This window comes from Sphaerodactylus townsendi, linkage group LG01 (genome assembly GCF_021028975.2).
Source record: "Sphaerodactylus townsendi isolate TG3544 linkage group LG01, MPM_Stown_v2.3, whole genome shotgun sequence".
NCBI classification, from domain to species: domain Eukaryota; kingdom Metazoa; phylum Chordata; class Lepidosauria; order Squamata; family Sphaerodactylidae; genus Sphaerodactylus; species Sphaerodactylus townsendi.
In genome coordinates, this window is record NC_059425.1 from 38,344,730 (window position 1) to 38,361,622 (window position 16,893).

At 41.0% G+C, this 16,893-nt stretch overlaps 1 protein-coding gene across 1 annotated transcript in view; it reads left to right on the forward strand.

Annotated features, from left to right (window-relative positions):
• Positions 1-16,565, forward strand: part of EFEMP1 (EGF containing fibulin extracellular matrix protein 1) — a 61,446-nt gene extending 44,881 nt beyond the window's left edge. The window contains exons 5-11 of the mRNA XM_048518228.1: positions 343-465; positions 2,360-2,479; positions 8,929-9,048; positions 9,981-10,100; positions 11,063-11,186; positions 11,300-11,495; positions 13,867-16,565. Coding sequence (XP_048374185.1) covers positions 343-465; positions 2,360-2,479; positions 8,929-9,048; positions 9,981-10,100; positions 11,063-11,186; positions 11,300-11,495; positions 13,867-14,025 — 962 coding nt within the window. The 3' untranslated portion in view covers positions 14,026-16,565. The remainder of the gene's footprint in view (positions 1-342; positions 466-2,359; positions 2,480-8,928; positions 9,049-9,980; positions 10,101-11,062; positions 11,187-11,299; positions 11,496-13,866) is intronic.
• Positions 16,566-16,893: the final 328 nt, after the last annotated feature.

A 16,893-nucleotide genomic window follows, 5' to 3' on the forward strand; every position in this document is an offset into this window, starting at 1 on the left:
CATTTATCATGGAAGTGGGCTGAAAAAGAACAGGAGCTGTCTAAGGCCTGCGTCATTAATTACTGGAGGGCTATTTCCTTATGGCTGGGTTTCATATTGGATCAAAATAAGAAAAAGTTGCTGCATCTCATTGGAATTAGTCAAATCATCTCTACTAGCCTAGGAAAGCTGATGTTTGTGGGATCTAGTCATAGGAAACCCTCTTAGTTAACATAAAAAGGAAATTTAGAATCTTTAACTCTGCCGTGTTCTTTTACTGTGAACGTAAGGCAAAGAGTAGAAAGGTTCTGGCTCTTTCCAAAATCTGTAATTATGCTGTCCTTTTTCTTTGTTTTTAAAAAGATATCGATGAGTGTTCAACAGGCACTCATAACTGCCGGTCAGATCAATTATGCCTCAACTTAAGGGGATCGTTTGCCTGCCAGTGTCCCGCTGGGTACCAGAAGCGAGGGGACCAGTGTATTGGTAAGTCTTGTATGGCAAAACAAGATAGACCATGGCTGACAAGTTTAATTTGCAAACCTTTTGGCATCACATCATATCCTTTTGTTTCTTTATTTGCTTGCATTTCAGTCCTTTCTGTCCTTAGAGCAGGTTACTTGTGTTTCCATTACTGCATTTTTAGAAAGAAAGAAAAAATTCATGTCTCATGTCACAATCTATATATTCTCCTCTAGTGCTTTAAAGCGGAATAAATGGAAGTTCTGGGTTCATACTCCCCACGTGGAAGCAGCATGACTAGATATAACCAGAAGGTGTGGGGGGCAGTGCTACCACTTACCCGCTGCCTCCTTAAAATGGTCCAACACACTGTCTAATTATGACATGGAACCCACTGCAGTTTTGTGCAGGAACACTTTAGTATTAAGGTAAAGGATATTGTCCTGGTACAAGGTAAATAGGCCTTGTATCTCAAAAACATAGGAGTAGAACGATATAACTGTCTGTGTTCATGTCAGCCACATGTTTGAGCTGCAAGCCAATCTATATGCACTCCCACACACGCCAGCTGGGTGACCTTGGGCTAGTCACAGCTTTTCATAGCTCTCTCAGCCCCACCTACCTCACAGGGTGTTTGTTGTGAGGGCAGAAGGGCAAGGAGATTGTAAGCCCCTTTGAGTCTCCTACAGGAGAGAAAGGGGGATATAAATCCAAACTCTTCTTCTTCTCTTCTATGTAACCAGCTGTGGGCATAAATTTATGGCTGTCCTTTCTCACCACTTTATTCAGCCTGGGAGAGAGAGAATGTCAATTAAGACAAGCTAGTGCTAGGACAAAGTATATAATAGGGGCAGAAATGGGAAGGGAGAGGCTGTGGCTCAGTGGCAAAGCATTTGCCTGGTATGCAGAAGGCCCCAATTTCAGTCCCTGACATCTCCAGTTAAGAGGATCAGGTAGTGAAAGACCTCTGCCTGGAGACAATACTGATCTTGATAGACCAGTGATCTGATTAGTATGGAACAGCTTCATGGGTCACATATCAAGAGACTAAGCATACCAAGACCCGGCTTTATGGCTTACTTTGATTAGAAGTCTACCCTTAGACAACATAGTTGTCCCTGTCAACTTCCCTCCTTGGACTTGCACCTTTGGTTGGCTGAAGGAGCAATTTAAATATATTTATTATTACATTTTTATCCTGCCTTTCTTCTGAGAAGTCCCTCCAGTTTGTCTGTGCAACATCTCTGTAAAGTAGGTTTGACTAAAACAGGGGTAGGGAACCTGCGGCTCTCCAGATGTTCAGGAACTACAATTCCCATCAGCCCCTACCAGCATGGCCAATTGGCCATGCTGACAGAGGCTGATGGGAATTGTAGTTCCTGAACATCTGGAGAGCCGCAGGTTCCCTACCCCTGGACTAAAAGAATTAATGGCTCCAAGATCACCTAGAGAGTTTTATGGCAAGTAGAGCTTTGTGCCCGAGTCTCCCCATGCCTCCTCCAGCACTCTAACCACTGCAAACACTGCTATTCAGCGAAATAGCATCGGAAGCAAAGGCCCAACATCCCCTCCCCCTGCAATAGTTCCCTAATCTTCCAAGTACCCATGCAGAGCAGCTAACTGAAAAGAAGTGGAAGAAGCTGATTATTAGCCTCCTGCATTGTGTATAGCTTGACCCTTATTTTCTGATTTTGTTATATAGGTGCAAGCATGGAGACTATAAGATCTTCAGGCTCCTCCCTGACTTACTTTTTATTTATCATTTTCTTCATTACCTTCAGAGTGACTACAAAGAGATGTTTGGGGCGGGGGGGAGGGGCGTTAATCATTTATTTTAGCACCTTCCAGGATAAATTTATTTTATTGCATTTATGTAATGATAATTTGTTTTACTTTTGTCCTTTTTGTGATAACCCAGACATAGATGAATGTGTACTCCCTCCCTTTTGCCACCAACGGTGTGTGAACATTCCTGGCTCCTATTACTGCCAGTGTAACAGCGGTTTTCTGTTAACAACTGACAATCATACTTGTATAGGTAAGTATTTTTAATAACAGTCTAAAGAAAACAGCACCACTGGAAATAGCCAGGCATCTGTGGAGACAGTCTTCTAAGTAGCTTTTAGCAACAAAAGATTCTGTAAGAAACAAGACATTTGACTTAGCATTTATGTTAAGGGAGCTTTTAAAACCTGTCCATAATCCAGAAACAACGGTTTCTTTCCTGGCAACTCTTGCTCCTACTAATGCTAAATTAAAAATAGTTTGAAGTGTAAACTAAAAACAAACTCTTTGAAAATTAAAGCCAGCCAATGTAAACCACCCAACAGCTTTCACACTAGTAGTGCCATCCTAAAAGGTTATACCCTTTTAAGCCCATTGCCCTCAATAGGCTTAGAAGGGTATACCTCTGTTTGGGATGATGCTGGACACATTTGCACTGTTCAGTCATTCCTTTTCTACCATCAGTCAGAAGCAGAATTAAAACAGTTATTCCACACAGCGTTTAATACTGTACTATATTCCCCATAAAATTTTCGTAAGGCTATGTTTACAGGCATTTTGCCTGTTATATGTTTATTTGGATGAAAGTCCCGTTTAGCAGAAGTCCTGCTTTCCCTTGAAACTGTCCCTTCAAATTATTTTCCTTCCCTCTTTACTGGTGCTTGTTTCCCTGCTTAATTAATTGTTTCTTATTAAGTGGCAGTGGCTGAGGCCAACTTGTTCTCTTTGTAGCAAAAATGATTGCTTTTTTTCCCTTTTCCTAATTGAAAATAAAAATAAAACAATAAACAATTAGTTTGGCAGCAAAGAGAAGAAGCAGCGGCCTCCTCTCCAAACAAGAACTGTTCAAGGATCGTTCTGGGATTCTGCTGCTAAAGAACAAGAACTTTATTAAGTAAGCTGAGAAATAGAAGTAGCATTAAAAGGAATACAAAAAAATTAAAGGGACAATAGAACATAGTCTCCATAGGACACTGGCTTTGTAGATGTACAGGTGTATAATAACACCAAAAATCAAGTCAGTAAAAAAAAGGTGGACATGCAGGAAAAACTTGAATGCAACCAATTAGCATCAACATGATTAGATAACTTGTAACATAAGCACAGAGGAAGATTTAAGTGGGAAAAACTGTTCCTGAAAGCTATCACCCAGCTGTACTCAAGGAAAGAACTATGGAATAAAGACTAATTGCTCTTCACAGAAAGCAGAATAACAAGCCATCAGCACAGTCCCAAAGAGCACATATGCACTGCCAGGTGTCTGAGCTGGTGTTAATCAATTCTAATTATTATTATTAATGTGCTAATAATTATTATTATTAATGATAGTAACAAGCTTTTTGATTTCATAGCCTTGGTGTTGGCTGGAATGAATTATTTTGCATACCTGTGTCTTACAGGCACAGGGGTGTTTCTGTCCACAAAGTGGGCTGCGTGTCAGATAAGCCCACCTCCATTCCATCTCGTCTAAGATTTCTTATCACGCTTCATATTGGTTTCAGATAGTTTCTGCACAAATCCAATCAACCTCCTTTTTCTCCTTCTGCTTGTTCCCATTTTTACAGCTTTTGCCTTACTACCCCATAAGCTTCCCATATACATACACTCTGCATCAGGCTACCATGATTTTCTCTTTCAAGTCCCTTCCCAAGAACTGACTTGAATAAAGCTTAGACATTGTTCAATATTCATGCTACTCCAGTAGCATGCAAGGCCCACCACACTAATGTGAAAAGCACAGGACTATGTGACAGGAAGGAAACGCAGCGAAAAAGTCAAACCAACTATGAAAGTCTTGATGGGCTAGCAAAAGACAGTGATAGATGGAGCAGTTTTGGTCCCATGACCAAGAAGGCCCTTACTCTGGTTGTCCTCCAGCTTGCCTCAGATAATAGGTTTATGGGGAAAAGGGCCTCCAAAGATGACCATGGTGGTCAGAGAGATTCATTGAGTAGGCAGTCCTTAAGGTATACTGCTCCCAAGCCATATAGGGTTTTAAAAGTCAGTGCCAGCCTACTGAATTGGGCCCAGAATGGGAGCCAGTGTTAGTAGAACTAGGCTGGAATGACCCGTTCCAGTCAGCATTCTGGCTGCAACATTCTGTACCAGTTGCAGCTTCTAGACACTCTTTTAGGGTCATCCTACATAGAGCTTATTTGCAGTAATCTAATCTACATGTTTATCAGGACATGCACCACAATAGCAAGATCCTTTTTTGCCCAAGAATGTCCACAGCTGGCTCACCAACTGAAAGACACTCCTAGATGTCACCTTCTGGTCCAATGGGAGGCCCCTTTTTGTTTCTCTGTGTGATACAGATGAATCAGACAAGTGACTTGCTCAGCTGCAGATTAGCTATGACCACATTTGCATAAATGTCGCTATCAGTTGATGGACATTGTGCTAATAACAATTATTAATGATAGTAACAAGCCCTTTGATTTCATAAACCAAACCAGGTACGCCATCCAAATGTTGGAGGTCATGTGATCGGGGAGAAGTTCAGGGCTAAATCTGGATCTGTTGAAAGTATCTCAGTAGAAGGTGGACAATAAAAGTGAAGCATGCAAAAATGGAGTTCACTGCAGGGGTTCACATACCTAAAATTTACTTTTGAAATTCTTGTTCGCTTTCCTATTGCTTTGCCATCATATATGCTCCGAAGATGGGAAAAATAAAATGGGAAGAGGAAGAAACTGCATATAGGAAAAAATAAATGTGACCGTTTTGTAATGTGCTAATGCTCTTGGGCACTGCAAACCGATCTAGTAGGCTCTAAGACTTGTGTCATAAGTGTGGTGAAATTTTAAAAAGACCTCCAGAGTAATAAATAGCTTCAGATAATTTTTTACTGGTGGAGAGCTAAGAAGCCTTTTTTTCCCTGAAACACCCTTTTTGCCGGTGGGAATTCTTTTCCTAGAAGTAATGGACGATCCTCATGGGCATAAACAAGTGTAGGTGGTGGTACGGGGTGGGGGAAGACGTATGTTCTTCCATCCAAATGTAAAGGGCAGGGGAAAAGTCATTTCCTAGTCATTTTGGCCCACGTTGTGCCTCGTTGCTCTATGCTATGGCTCAGCCAAAGGGACATTTCTGACATTCTTGAACAGAAAATAATACAGTGAAAGATGGCCAAAAGATACCTGAAATGTTCCTGTGTTTAAAACCATTGGGGGGAGGGGCTGGTCAGTTTCAATTAAGAAGAGAACACATGGGATACCCACATACCTTTTACCTCATTCATATTCGGTTCTCTGTAGGGTTTTCTTTTCCCTTTTTTCTTTTTTCTTTTTTGAGACTAAATTATACACTGACGTTTCCTTCACAAATATTTTAATTTCACCCTGATTGTCAGGGCTAATATCAGGTTCTATGTGCCTCTGTCTCATTTGGTGAGCCATTAGGGGCTGAAGGATGTCATGTCCTTGAGACTGAGAAGTGTTCCTAGGCTCTGGTGTTTCATCACCAGGCCACCTCTAAGTGTGAGCTACCCTGCCTGTCTCAAAAACAGTGGCATTAAAGGCTCTGCAGAAGTAATTGGTTCTCTTCTGGGCTAGTGGTTAAGAACAGTGGATACTTTTGGACAACTGGGCTTGATTCCCCCCTCCTCCATAAGAGTGGCAGAATCTAATCTGGTGAACAGGATTTGTTTTTCTGCTCCTACACATGAAGCCTGCTGGGTGACCTTGACCTACTCACAGTTCTACAGAACTCAGTCCTACATGCCACACAAGGTGTCTGTTATGGGGAGAGGTAGGGTAGGAGTTGTAAGCCGCTTTGAGACTCCTTATGGTTGAGCAAAGCGGGGTGTAGATCCAAACTCTTCTTCTGGTTACTAAACCAGACTAGTCCACAAAAGGTGTGGCCTACAAATAACTACTGACCAGTTACATACTCCTGTGTCAGCCAAAAAGAAAAGAAAAGCTGCTGTTTTAAAAGCTTCCCTGCCTATCTAGAGAAAACTGCTACGCATCCTGAGTGACCCAGGTGGTGCTGGGATATTCAGACCAGTTGTTAATTGGCTCAGGCCAGGGCCTAATGGGCTGCAGCTTCCTGAGCCCCCACTAGTCTGCTGACTGGTTCTGGTGGGATAGAATGCTTATTGTAATGCCAAAGTAGATAGTCCTGTGGGTCTTTCTGACTGACTGGATTATATCTGTTTTTCTGGCTGGGGATCCTTCATTTAGCCATCCATCTGAGCTCACAGAATGAGCAGAGCAGGTGTCTAGTTTTTATTAAATTTCTCCCATTTTAATCAAGAAAATGCTCTTGGCAACCCAACATATAACTATAACACCAAAACTGAAGCTATCGCGTGTAAACCCAGCAATTCCTACCAAATAAATATTATAGCCTTTGTCATTGGCATTAAAACACATAGCATTTAGTTGCAAAATGCAATCTTTAGAGCAAAGGCTGATTGAACACCACCACCCTTTACCACTTTTTACGTGAAGATCACTTTAAAAGAAACTTCAAAATGATCACTTTAAAAAATAATCATCACTTTGTGAATGTTAGAAATAATAGGTGTAGAATATTGCGGATTCCAATTCTGTTACTATTTGAAAAGCAAGTTACTAACCCTTGTGGTTGGAGAGACATACTCAGAAACTGCTGGGTTTGCAAATAATGTAGTAGTAACGGAACCAGTTGAAATGCCTTGCGAGATAGCACGCCCCCTCCTTGTCCCCATGCATACCCTTTCTACACCCACTGCCCTGATCTTTGCCAAAATGTATTTAATTATTTAACTCATTTGTAGTTTCCTTTTCTCTGCGAGACTCAAGGCAGATTCCAGGAGGCAGATGGGAAGCTCAGACCAGACTATACAAATTCAGCTTATCTGCACAAAATATATGGTTTATACATTGTATTATTTTTATTTTATTTATTTAAAATATTTCCACTCAGTCTCCATGGTGGCAAACATGAAAACGTTAAAACCCTTGGACATTGAAAACAGTATTGAAAATTATAAAATACTTCACGACAGTAAAACCAGGGAGGAGGGCCAACAACAATAATTGTTGATGTTCCTAATGGGAAAAGTCCACACCCATTCCCTGGGGAGGGAATTCCAAAGTTTTGTCGCCAAAACTAAGAAAGCTAGGTCTCAGGTTGCCACCTGTGTAACCTCAGATGGAGAGGGAAACCAAAATCAGTCATCCAAAAATGACCCGAGTGAACAGGTAGATTCGGGGGGGTTGGGGGAATCCTACATTTGTTGGCCCTAAGGTATGTTGGCCTCAAGGAGGGCTGGATCCAGGAGCTCCCCAAGCTATGAACTTGCTCCTTTAGGGGGGTACAACCACATCTAGAACAGGAGATAACTAGAGTCAGATCTTCCTCCACCAGTAGCTCTGCCATTTTGTTCCGTTTCAGATTGTTAGCCTTCATTTATTTCAAAACTGCCTCCAGTTTCAATCACCTTGTTCAAGATTGCAACTTCAAATGAAGTAACTCACTTTTCAGACCCTAGTTTTCTTTTGTGAGTTTGAACATTTCAAGGCTGTCAGAATACAAAAACAGTTTTCCGTTTTCATTAGGAAATATGTCGGCAAGATTCTAGGAAACTCATTTTGCTATGCAGAATGAATGTTTTTCTGGATTGAATCTTTTGCAATGTCCTAAGACAGGTGTCCCCCTATGGGCCCTGGAGCCTACCAAGTGTTTTCCAAAAGTGGGGGAAGCCAGGTGGAGTTCTTGCCCAACACGTGTCCTGAAAGACCATTGAAAATATGATTAGCTGTGCAGATTAAAATAATGTTCCTTTGGCAGCAGCTGCTGCCACAATGTTGGTTTTATTCTTTCTCTCATTCATCTTCCCCAGTTTATGTCACATAGAAAAAGTGTCATGATCCTGATCCAGTTTAATAGTCCCCCAACTGTGCTTTTCCCCTTTAAAAATTACATGAATCTACCAGTATCATGTGTAGCTTGGACTGAAGTCAGTTTCATAGGAAAATCAGGCCTGGTGGGCGTACATCTTGGCAAAAATCCACATATACCCCTGAATGCCAGGGTTCCGTTTTTCCACCGAGTGCCTTATTAGTGTGTTTCACCTACTTATATTAATTGTAAAATTGTCAGTACTCTGGATTTTAATGTGCATTTCTTGATTTTTGTGTAGTTTTGTTGGCTGGCTTTTCATGGTTGTTAATTTTAATGCTGTTTATGTTTTCAATGATTCTATCCTCTACCAAGGGATGGCATATAAAAGTTTTAAATACATAAATAAAGCCTGCCGTTTTGATGCGCATGTTCTGAAAAATAATTTCCAGTTGTAAGAGCTCTGGGGAAGCAGGGCCGCAAAAACTCTGCCAGAGACTTAGAGAGCTGGATGCTACTCTATATAAATTGTCTTGACTCAATATAAGGCTGTTTTTCAAATGTATCTAAACCATCTGCTGAATGAGCCTTAGCACCACCCAAGAGAAGATCCAGCTGTGTGTAAAGATTTCTGCTTCTTTTCCTTTTTAGACATAAACGAATGCGACACCAGTAACCCATGTGCCCAACTGTGCTACAATATCGTCGGCTCCTTCCTCTGCCAGTGCAATCAGGGCTTTGAGTTAAGTCCTGACAGAATCAACTGTGACGGTGAGCTTCTGTCTCCTAAATCAGTGATTCCCAAAGGGCGCGTGACTGGTGGGGAGGAGGAACAGGGAGTCATTTCAGCTGAGCTTGCACAGTGCTGGTGATACATGGCCAAAGACACTCTTAAGTTGTTCTTGATCTTTCATCCGAAGCCGAGGTTTTAAAGGGAACTTTTATTAGCGAGGTTCCTAGCAGCTATATTCACTGCCTTCTGTTCCAGCCAAAGTTCAAAGCCAAAGGACTCTGACGTCCTCTTGATTTTATTGAAGAATTAAGCACATGCTCCCTCCCTGCAGTTGTCAGCCTGGCACCGAAAGCTCCCAGCTATCTGGACTGGTTTGAAAATAGTTGATAGCAGTTTGATGGTTTTAATGGGTGTTTTTTATTATTGTTATTTGTTTTTCCATTCTTATGTTAGCAAATGTAATGGTGTTGACTATTGGTAGTTTTTCTGTATTATGAGCTACATGCTGTCAGTTTCTGCGCAGCTTCTATCACTAATTTTACATTTTTATTTCCTATTGTACTTTTTTGTTTCAGTGTGGCGAGGTTTATTATTTATTGCTATTTTAGTGCTGTTTTTTAATTGTTTCAACTTGCAGAAGCTTCTCATTGGTATTTAGCTGAGTGTGTGGAGTAAAAATGTTTTAAGGAGATAACTCAAGTTATTCCCATTTGAAAGCAATAAATTTTGCACTTTGCAGTGAATCGAGGACAATATGTGGAGGGCCCTTAGCTCAATAACAGCAGCTTTTGCATGAACAAGATTGAGTTGTTAGCATCTCCACTTAAAGAATCTCCAGTGTCACAACTAGAAAAGACTTTTTGCTGTAGCCCCTGAGGCTGAATGTGATTTATTGTACCACTGAACTGCTTTGTTTTTGTTTGTTTTTGTTTGTTTTGCTGCTGGTCCAAACTGTGTCACTCTTTTGCAGATGTTGATGAATGTAGAACATCCTCCTTTAGATGCCAATATCAATGTGTCAATGAACCAGGGAGGTACTCCTGTGTATGTCCAGATGGATACCAGTTAGTCAGAGGGGTAAATTGTCAAGGTGAGCACACTTCTCTTAAGAGTTTTATGTCTTCAGAAATAATAGCAATATGTAAACCATTAAATACATAAATAATGGAAGTGCTCAGTTGTCACAAGAGCATCTCCGTATGGTACAAATCTCATTTATGTAGAAAGATTTCAGTGGTCTTAAGCAAGAGAATTGGCAGGTGAGAGAGGACTGATTTAATTTTTCTTCTCTTTACCAGTTCTCCCCGATAACTTCTCTTCTAACTTGGCTTATTTCCAAGCTCAGAGCCAGCTGCACTGAAAAGGCCAAGGGGAAGGGTTGCAAGTGATAATCAGCAGTTGGGGGAAATGTTAAGAATTCCCATCCTGCCTGTCAGTTTATTCTGCAAGTGTCTGAGAGCCACCATGGTGTAGTGGTTAGGAGCAGGTGGACTCTAATCTGGAGAACTGTGTTTGATTCTCCACTCCTCCACATGAGTGGCAGACTGTTATCTAGTGAATGGGATTTGTTTCTCCATACCTTCATTCCTGCTGGGTGGTCTTGGGCTAGCCACAGTTTCTTCAGAACTCCCTCAGCCCCACCTGCCTCACAAGGTGTCTGTTGTGGGGAGAGGAAGGGAAGGGAGTTTGTAAGCTGCCTTGAGTCTCCTTACAGGAGACGAAGGCGGTGTAAAAATCCTAACTCTTCTTCTTTTATAATCTAGCCCTTCTATTAATAGGTAAAATGAGGGTGGGAAAGTGTTGTTCTTTTCTGAAAATGTAAACTGACTACATTGAATATTATTATGTTTTGAAGTGACATGTGGAGCTATCGGCAGTGATAGTTCTTTGACGTTCTATTCACACATGCCAGTTGTCCAGGCAGAAATATGCATGTGCAAATGAGCCCTTAATGAGTGCTTCAGTAGTTCATGTAATGGAGTCCTGTTAGATCAAATGTTTGTTCTCACTGTGTTTGGAAACTTGGTTTTGTTCCCTTCTTTCCTAATTTAGATATAAACGAATGTGAGATGGGTAATGAGTGCCGGGAAGATGAAATGTGTTGGAATTACTATGGCGGGTATCGCTGTTATCCAAGGAATCCTTGCCAAGAACCTTACATCCTTACATCAGAAAAGTAAGGGAAACTACTCTAACAAGTCCTGAATGAGCATCGTTTTCAAAATTAAAAACTGAACAGGTTGCACATGGGTAAAGTTCGTTTTTCAGTCATTGTGGTTTCTTTTACAGTCGCTGTGTCTGTCCAGTGTCCAATCCCCTTTGTCGAGACCTGCCATATTCTATTGTACACAAATATATGAGCATCCGCTCAGACAGATCTGTGCCGTCTGATATCTTCCAAATCCAGGCAACCACCATTTTCCCCAATACTATTAATACATTTCGGATTAAGTCTGGAAATGAAAATGGAGACTTCTTTCTGAGAGTGAGTATTTTGAGTGTGCTTCTAAAATCACTTTTCAGTTTATGCTTGGTGCTCTGGAGGCAAGGGGCCAGTGTAGCAGGGGTAGTTGTGGGGCATGGCCAAGGGAGGAGCCAACATTAGTTGGCTTCCTCTCGGCCATTGTCTTCATTGCGCTGGCAGCTGGGGGTTTGGACTTAGACCACTAGTCCATTAAGCCCAATGGGGGCTTCCCCACAGCTGGGAGGCTTTTTTGCATTTTAAGTGTCCCCACACCACCAGGAAGCCTCCCTGGGAGTGGTGGGCTGGCTCATCTGCAAGCAAGAATCCATCCCATTGGATGGATTCTTCACGCAACATGTGATTGGTGTTTGGAATATGCTGCCACAGGAGGTGGTGATGGCCACTAACCTGGATAGCTTTAAAAGGGGCTTGGACAGATTTATGGAGGAGAAGTAGGCTTATGGCTACCAATCTTGATCCTCTTTGATCTGAGATTGCAAATGCCTTAACAGTCCAGGTGCTCGGGAGCAACAGCCACAGAAGGCCATTGCTTTCACATCCTGCATGTGAGCTCCCAATGGCACCTGGTGGGCCACTGCGAGTAGCAGAGAGCTGGACTAGATGGACTCTGGTCTGATCCAGCTGGCTTGTTCTTATAATTTCACTTATGAGTAGATGGGCTGCAAAAGGCTGAAATGCAAGGCTAATGTCAGCAGTTTCGTGGATTTAGGGAACTCTATTGGTCCCTTGTATCACCTGGTTTCTGCTGAACTGGTAGCTGCAGTATCACCTAGCTAGCCAAGTGGACTAGTGGCATAGCAGAGCCCAGAGATCAGACTGGCAGCTCCTGCATCTGGCAATCTGCCACAGTGGCAAAGATGGTTCTTACTAAAGGTTCTGAAGCCCTCTCTGATCTGGCCAGTTAACAGACTCACAGCAACTAAGTTTCAACAGTAGTCTTGCATCATATGCTATTCTTTGGGATATATTTTGCTCAGTAAAGATTAGGACATAAAATTTGTATATGCTGTATTTGGATCATTTTTAACATTTATTTTCTTCATTTATACCCCACTTTTCTCCACTATGGGTGGTCAACCTATGGTGCTCCAGATGTTCATGGACTACAATTCCCATCAGCCCCATGGACCCTAAACCTAAAAAAAGATTGCGTGTATTTTTTCCCTAATCAGCCCCCCCCCCCCACTTCTTGAAGCCATGGCTGATTTAAAATAAAACAAAGGGCAGATACAGAACTCAGATTCTCAGCTAACATACCTAAGAGTTCAATATTGATCTTTTACATTTCATCTGGTTTGAAATCTCTATGTGCCTCCCAATATGAGTTCTGTTTTTATCCTGTTCCAGCCTATAAGGTAGGTGAGCTCCTATCACAGAAAGGCATAGCCTTTACACTTATCCTCTGTGTAGCACTGCTTTTCTTCCAGCGAGCACAAGTAAAACCTTTAGTTTGTTATCTGCAGGAAAGGTGCGCTACTTATTGATGCGGGGGAGCAAAATCAGGGCCTCTGCCTTCTATCCTCCACCCAGTCTCCTCAGTTGTATCTGTCTGTCAACAGATACAGGCAAAGCTTTAACCTGCCAAGCAAGTGCATCCCCATACAATGAAATAAGTTATATGTAAACTGGATCCTGCTTGCATAAAATCAGAACATTGCAGTGATTGGCAGAAAGTAAAACTACTGTGTGCTTAAATGTAAAAAAAATCAATTTGGTGGCATATGTGTTTGGATGACATCCATGTCAAGCACATATCTGCTGCCTCTCCTGCTGCACCAAGCACTGAATGCAGACAGCAAAGTACCAGAATAACTAGCTTCTGATCATTACTGAATGTCAAAATGGTTACAGTTGGATTAGTTTAATTATATTAAAGAATGGCTGTGATTAGGTCAGATTTTGATAGTATCTGATGGCACATTCCCGTGCAACGGCTCCTTTCTACACTTTGTATCCCAAGTAAGTCTTTGGTACTTATTGTTAACCTCATCATCCTCTTCCACCCTGACCACAGTTAATTCCACATGTCAGCATTTTTCTTAGATTTGATCTACATGTTCAAAAAAGACACATGACGTCCCCACTGAAGTTGTGCTATTTTAGAATGCTGGAGCAAGATCACATGCTTGAAGTTTCCTTCCCTACATTAAGAAAACCAGTATATCGGGAAGGCTGTGCTACAGATTTTATGGCAAAGTTTTATGCATGGAACTTTCCAATAGACTACCAATTTGACAAAAATCTTCAAAACTCGTCTTTGTCATCGTCAATGATAGCAGAACATGGGCATGCTACTAAACTTTGAAAACTGCTCAGAAAATAACGGTTGTCCATTTCTAAATGAAAAGTTTTTAATTTTTTTCTCTTTTAGCAAACAAGCTCCGTGAGTGCAATGCTTGTATTGGTGAAGCCATTATCGGGACCGCGAGAACATATCATTGACCTGGAGATGCTGACCGTCAACAATATGAATTACCGGTCAAGTTCAATCCTGAGGTTAACACTAATTGTAGGACCGTATTCATTTTAGGCACTGTAACTTAGCCCTTTACCAAAACCCAGAGCAGCCAAAGAAATATCTTCTTAAATGAAGCACTTATGACTTTATTTATAGATTTTACATTTGTTTTTGTTTTGTTTTTTAAGGAAAAAACAACTTTATTAAGGAAATCAGTACTTGTAATCATGCTTTTGCTCATGTAGTTCAAAAGTAGTATATGTGTTTCATAATATAATCTGGGCATTGCCACTTTTTTTGTATAAAGTCTGCATTTCCTTCTTCCTGTATAACAATACCTATTATCAGGCACCTACCAGTAACAATATGTTTGGTTACATGATCTTATAATATGTGACCCTTTTCCTAGCATAGTAGACTATTACTGTCAAAGATGAACTTCTGTGATTTAAAAATAATTTTAAAATCTAATACTTTTCCATTGTAAGAGTCTGAGTGTTTGGGTTTCTTTTAAATACAGCACTGCCCTTTCAAATGAACACAGGAGCCTGGTGCCCATAATCCTTTCCTGCCTGTAAAGAGTAGCTTCCTTTATTTTAAAAGAGGAAGCCAGTCGGTGTCCATTCTTTGGCTGAACCATGGAACCAACATGTACAATGCGTACAAGGCACTCTCATGTACACTGAAATGCCCTGAGGTTTAAGGGACATGAACAAGTCCTCCTGAGATGGAAATCAAAGGGACTTAAATGTGCTTTATTATTGGCTGCATCAGGTTTCTAGATTCCCTTCCTCCCAAGCTGAGTTTTAGTGGCTGATATCTCTGGGAGTTACCAGAAATAATTTCAGCCTACACCACATTGTTCTTTCAAAGAGAACCCCCATCCTTCAGTGTCAGGTGGGTAGCCAGTAGAAGGATAAGAGTCAAGTTCAGTAGCACCTTAAAGACCAACAAGAGATCCAGGATATAAGCTTCCGAGAGTTAAAGCTCCCTTCATTAGGGAGTTTGACTCTTCGACGTTTATAGCCTGGAATTCTTGCTGGTCTTTAAGGTTCTTCTGGACTTGAATATTACTTCCATCATTCAGTGTAATACTTTAGAAGCACAGTATCCCAGCTGTAGTCTAGTTTTAAAGGAGATCTCAGATAGCAGGATTGAGAAGAACTCTGCCATTACACTAGGTTAGGTGGATCAGTGGTCTGATCGGTATGGTGGTGGTAGAAAGTGTCATAAAGTCACAGCTGACTTTTGGTGACCCCATAGGGTTTTCAAGGCAAGAGTCATTCTGTGGCGGTTTGCCACTGCCTGCCACCGCATGAGCAGAGAGAGTTGTGAGGGAATTGTGACTGGCCCAGACTTCATGTGAAGGAGCAGGGAAACAAAGCCAGTTCTCCAGGTTAGAGTCTTCCACTCTTAACCACACTGGCTCTCTGATCAGTAAGACAAATAAACATTTTCATGTATGGGTTAAGTCATTCTTTTTCCCATGGACACAAACATTTACCATTCATTCTTGGACTGGAAGGAGCCAACCACTGCACATGAGGACATGGGGATGGGGAAGGCATGATCTGATCCTGACACTAGGGGAAGGGGAATTCTCAGGGCAGTAGTCCACTCCAGGAACCTTGCAATATATAAGCCCTCCTTACATATCTGTCCACTCCAGCCACTTGTCACACTGAAGGGCATTTTGCTAGTATATATTTTTGTGTGATTTTTTTTTCTTTTTAACTGCCTTGTACGGAAGGTAGTTTCAGAGCGTAGCCATGTTGGCCCGCACTAGAACAGCTAGATTCAAGTCCAGAAGCACCTTAGAGACCAACAAGATTTTTAGGGTATGAGCTTTTAAGAGCTTCCCAAAAGCTTGTACCTTGAAAATCTATTGGTCTCTCAGATGCCGAGGGACTTGAATCTAGCTGATCTCAGGAGGAAGAATGGTGGTCTGCTTAAAAAATCAGGACCTTAGACACCTATTTGCTCTGGTATTTTCAATGTAATTTAGAATTAATGAACAACATAAAGAGATAATGGTTTGCACTAAGCTTTTCCTGAGCTCTAAATACTGGACAGATATTTTATGTTTAAACATACCACTCATTAACATTTTATCTTTTCCAAGAAAATCGGACATAAGGAGAAAAGCTTTGCCAGCACTGAGTGAAGTTCCCAGTGGAAAATATCATTCTGAGAAATATTTCTGTATGAGTATTGATGCTTGTTTCAGCAAACAATCTTCCTAGTTCCTGAGGACAAGGAAAAAATATATGTTTGTATACTAAGATGCCACAATCTAAAAAACAGCTGCTTGTAAGTTGTTCTTTTAAAAAATTCATTTGGCTTAGGCTGGAGTATTTTCAGAATATGAGATCAGAGAGCTGGCTTCCATTTTTTAACCTCTATACAACTGACTTATTCATCCTATGTATGGTTTATAACTCAGATTTGCAATTCTTATGTACAGTGTTCATAAAATTCGTAGTAGAACTTGGAGGAACAAAGGACATCCTTTTGTAATGTGTAAAGCCTTCCAATTTTTTGTCTTACACATAATATAGAACTCTTTGATGTACAAATTTTTAAATAAATAAAGAGACCTACCTTTTAATGAACTTGTTTCATCTTGCAAGTTATTTTATGCTTGCTTGCAGAATTTTCTGTATTGTTTTTACGGCACGGCCCTTCTCATTTAAAACAAGATCACCAAAAAAATGTAAAATTGAAAAAACTTAAATGGTTCCGTCTTTGCCCCTGTCAGAATTGGTTTGTCTGGCAGTTTGTTTTCTGTAATTCTCTTTAGTTCAAAAGCATTTAAAGTTGCTGTTTCTAAGTTGTTTTCCTCTCAGACCATGGTCTTTTTGATTGCTAACCAAAAAATAAGATAAAGGAAAAAAGAGAGCTAATTGGGCATTAAGAGTTTGCCACATTCATCTGGTCCTC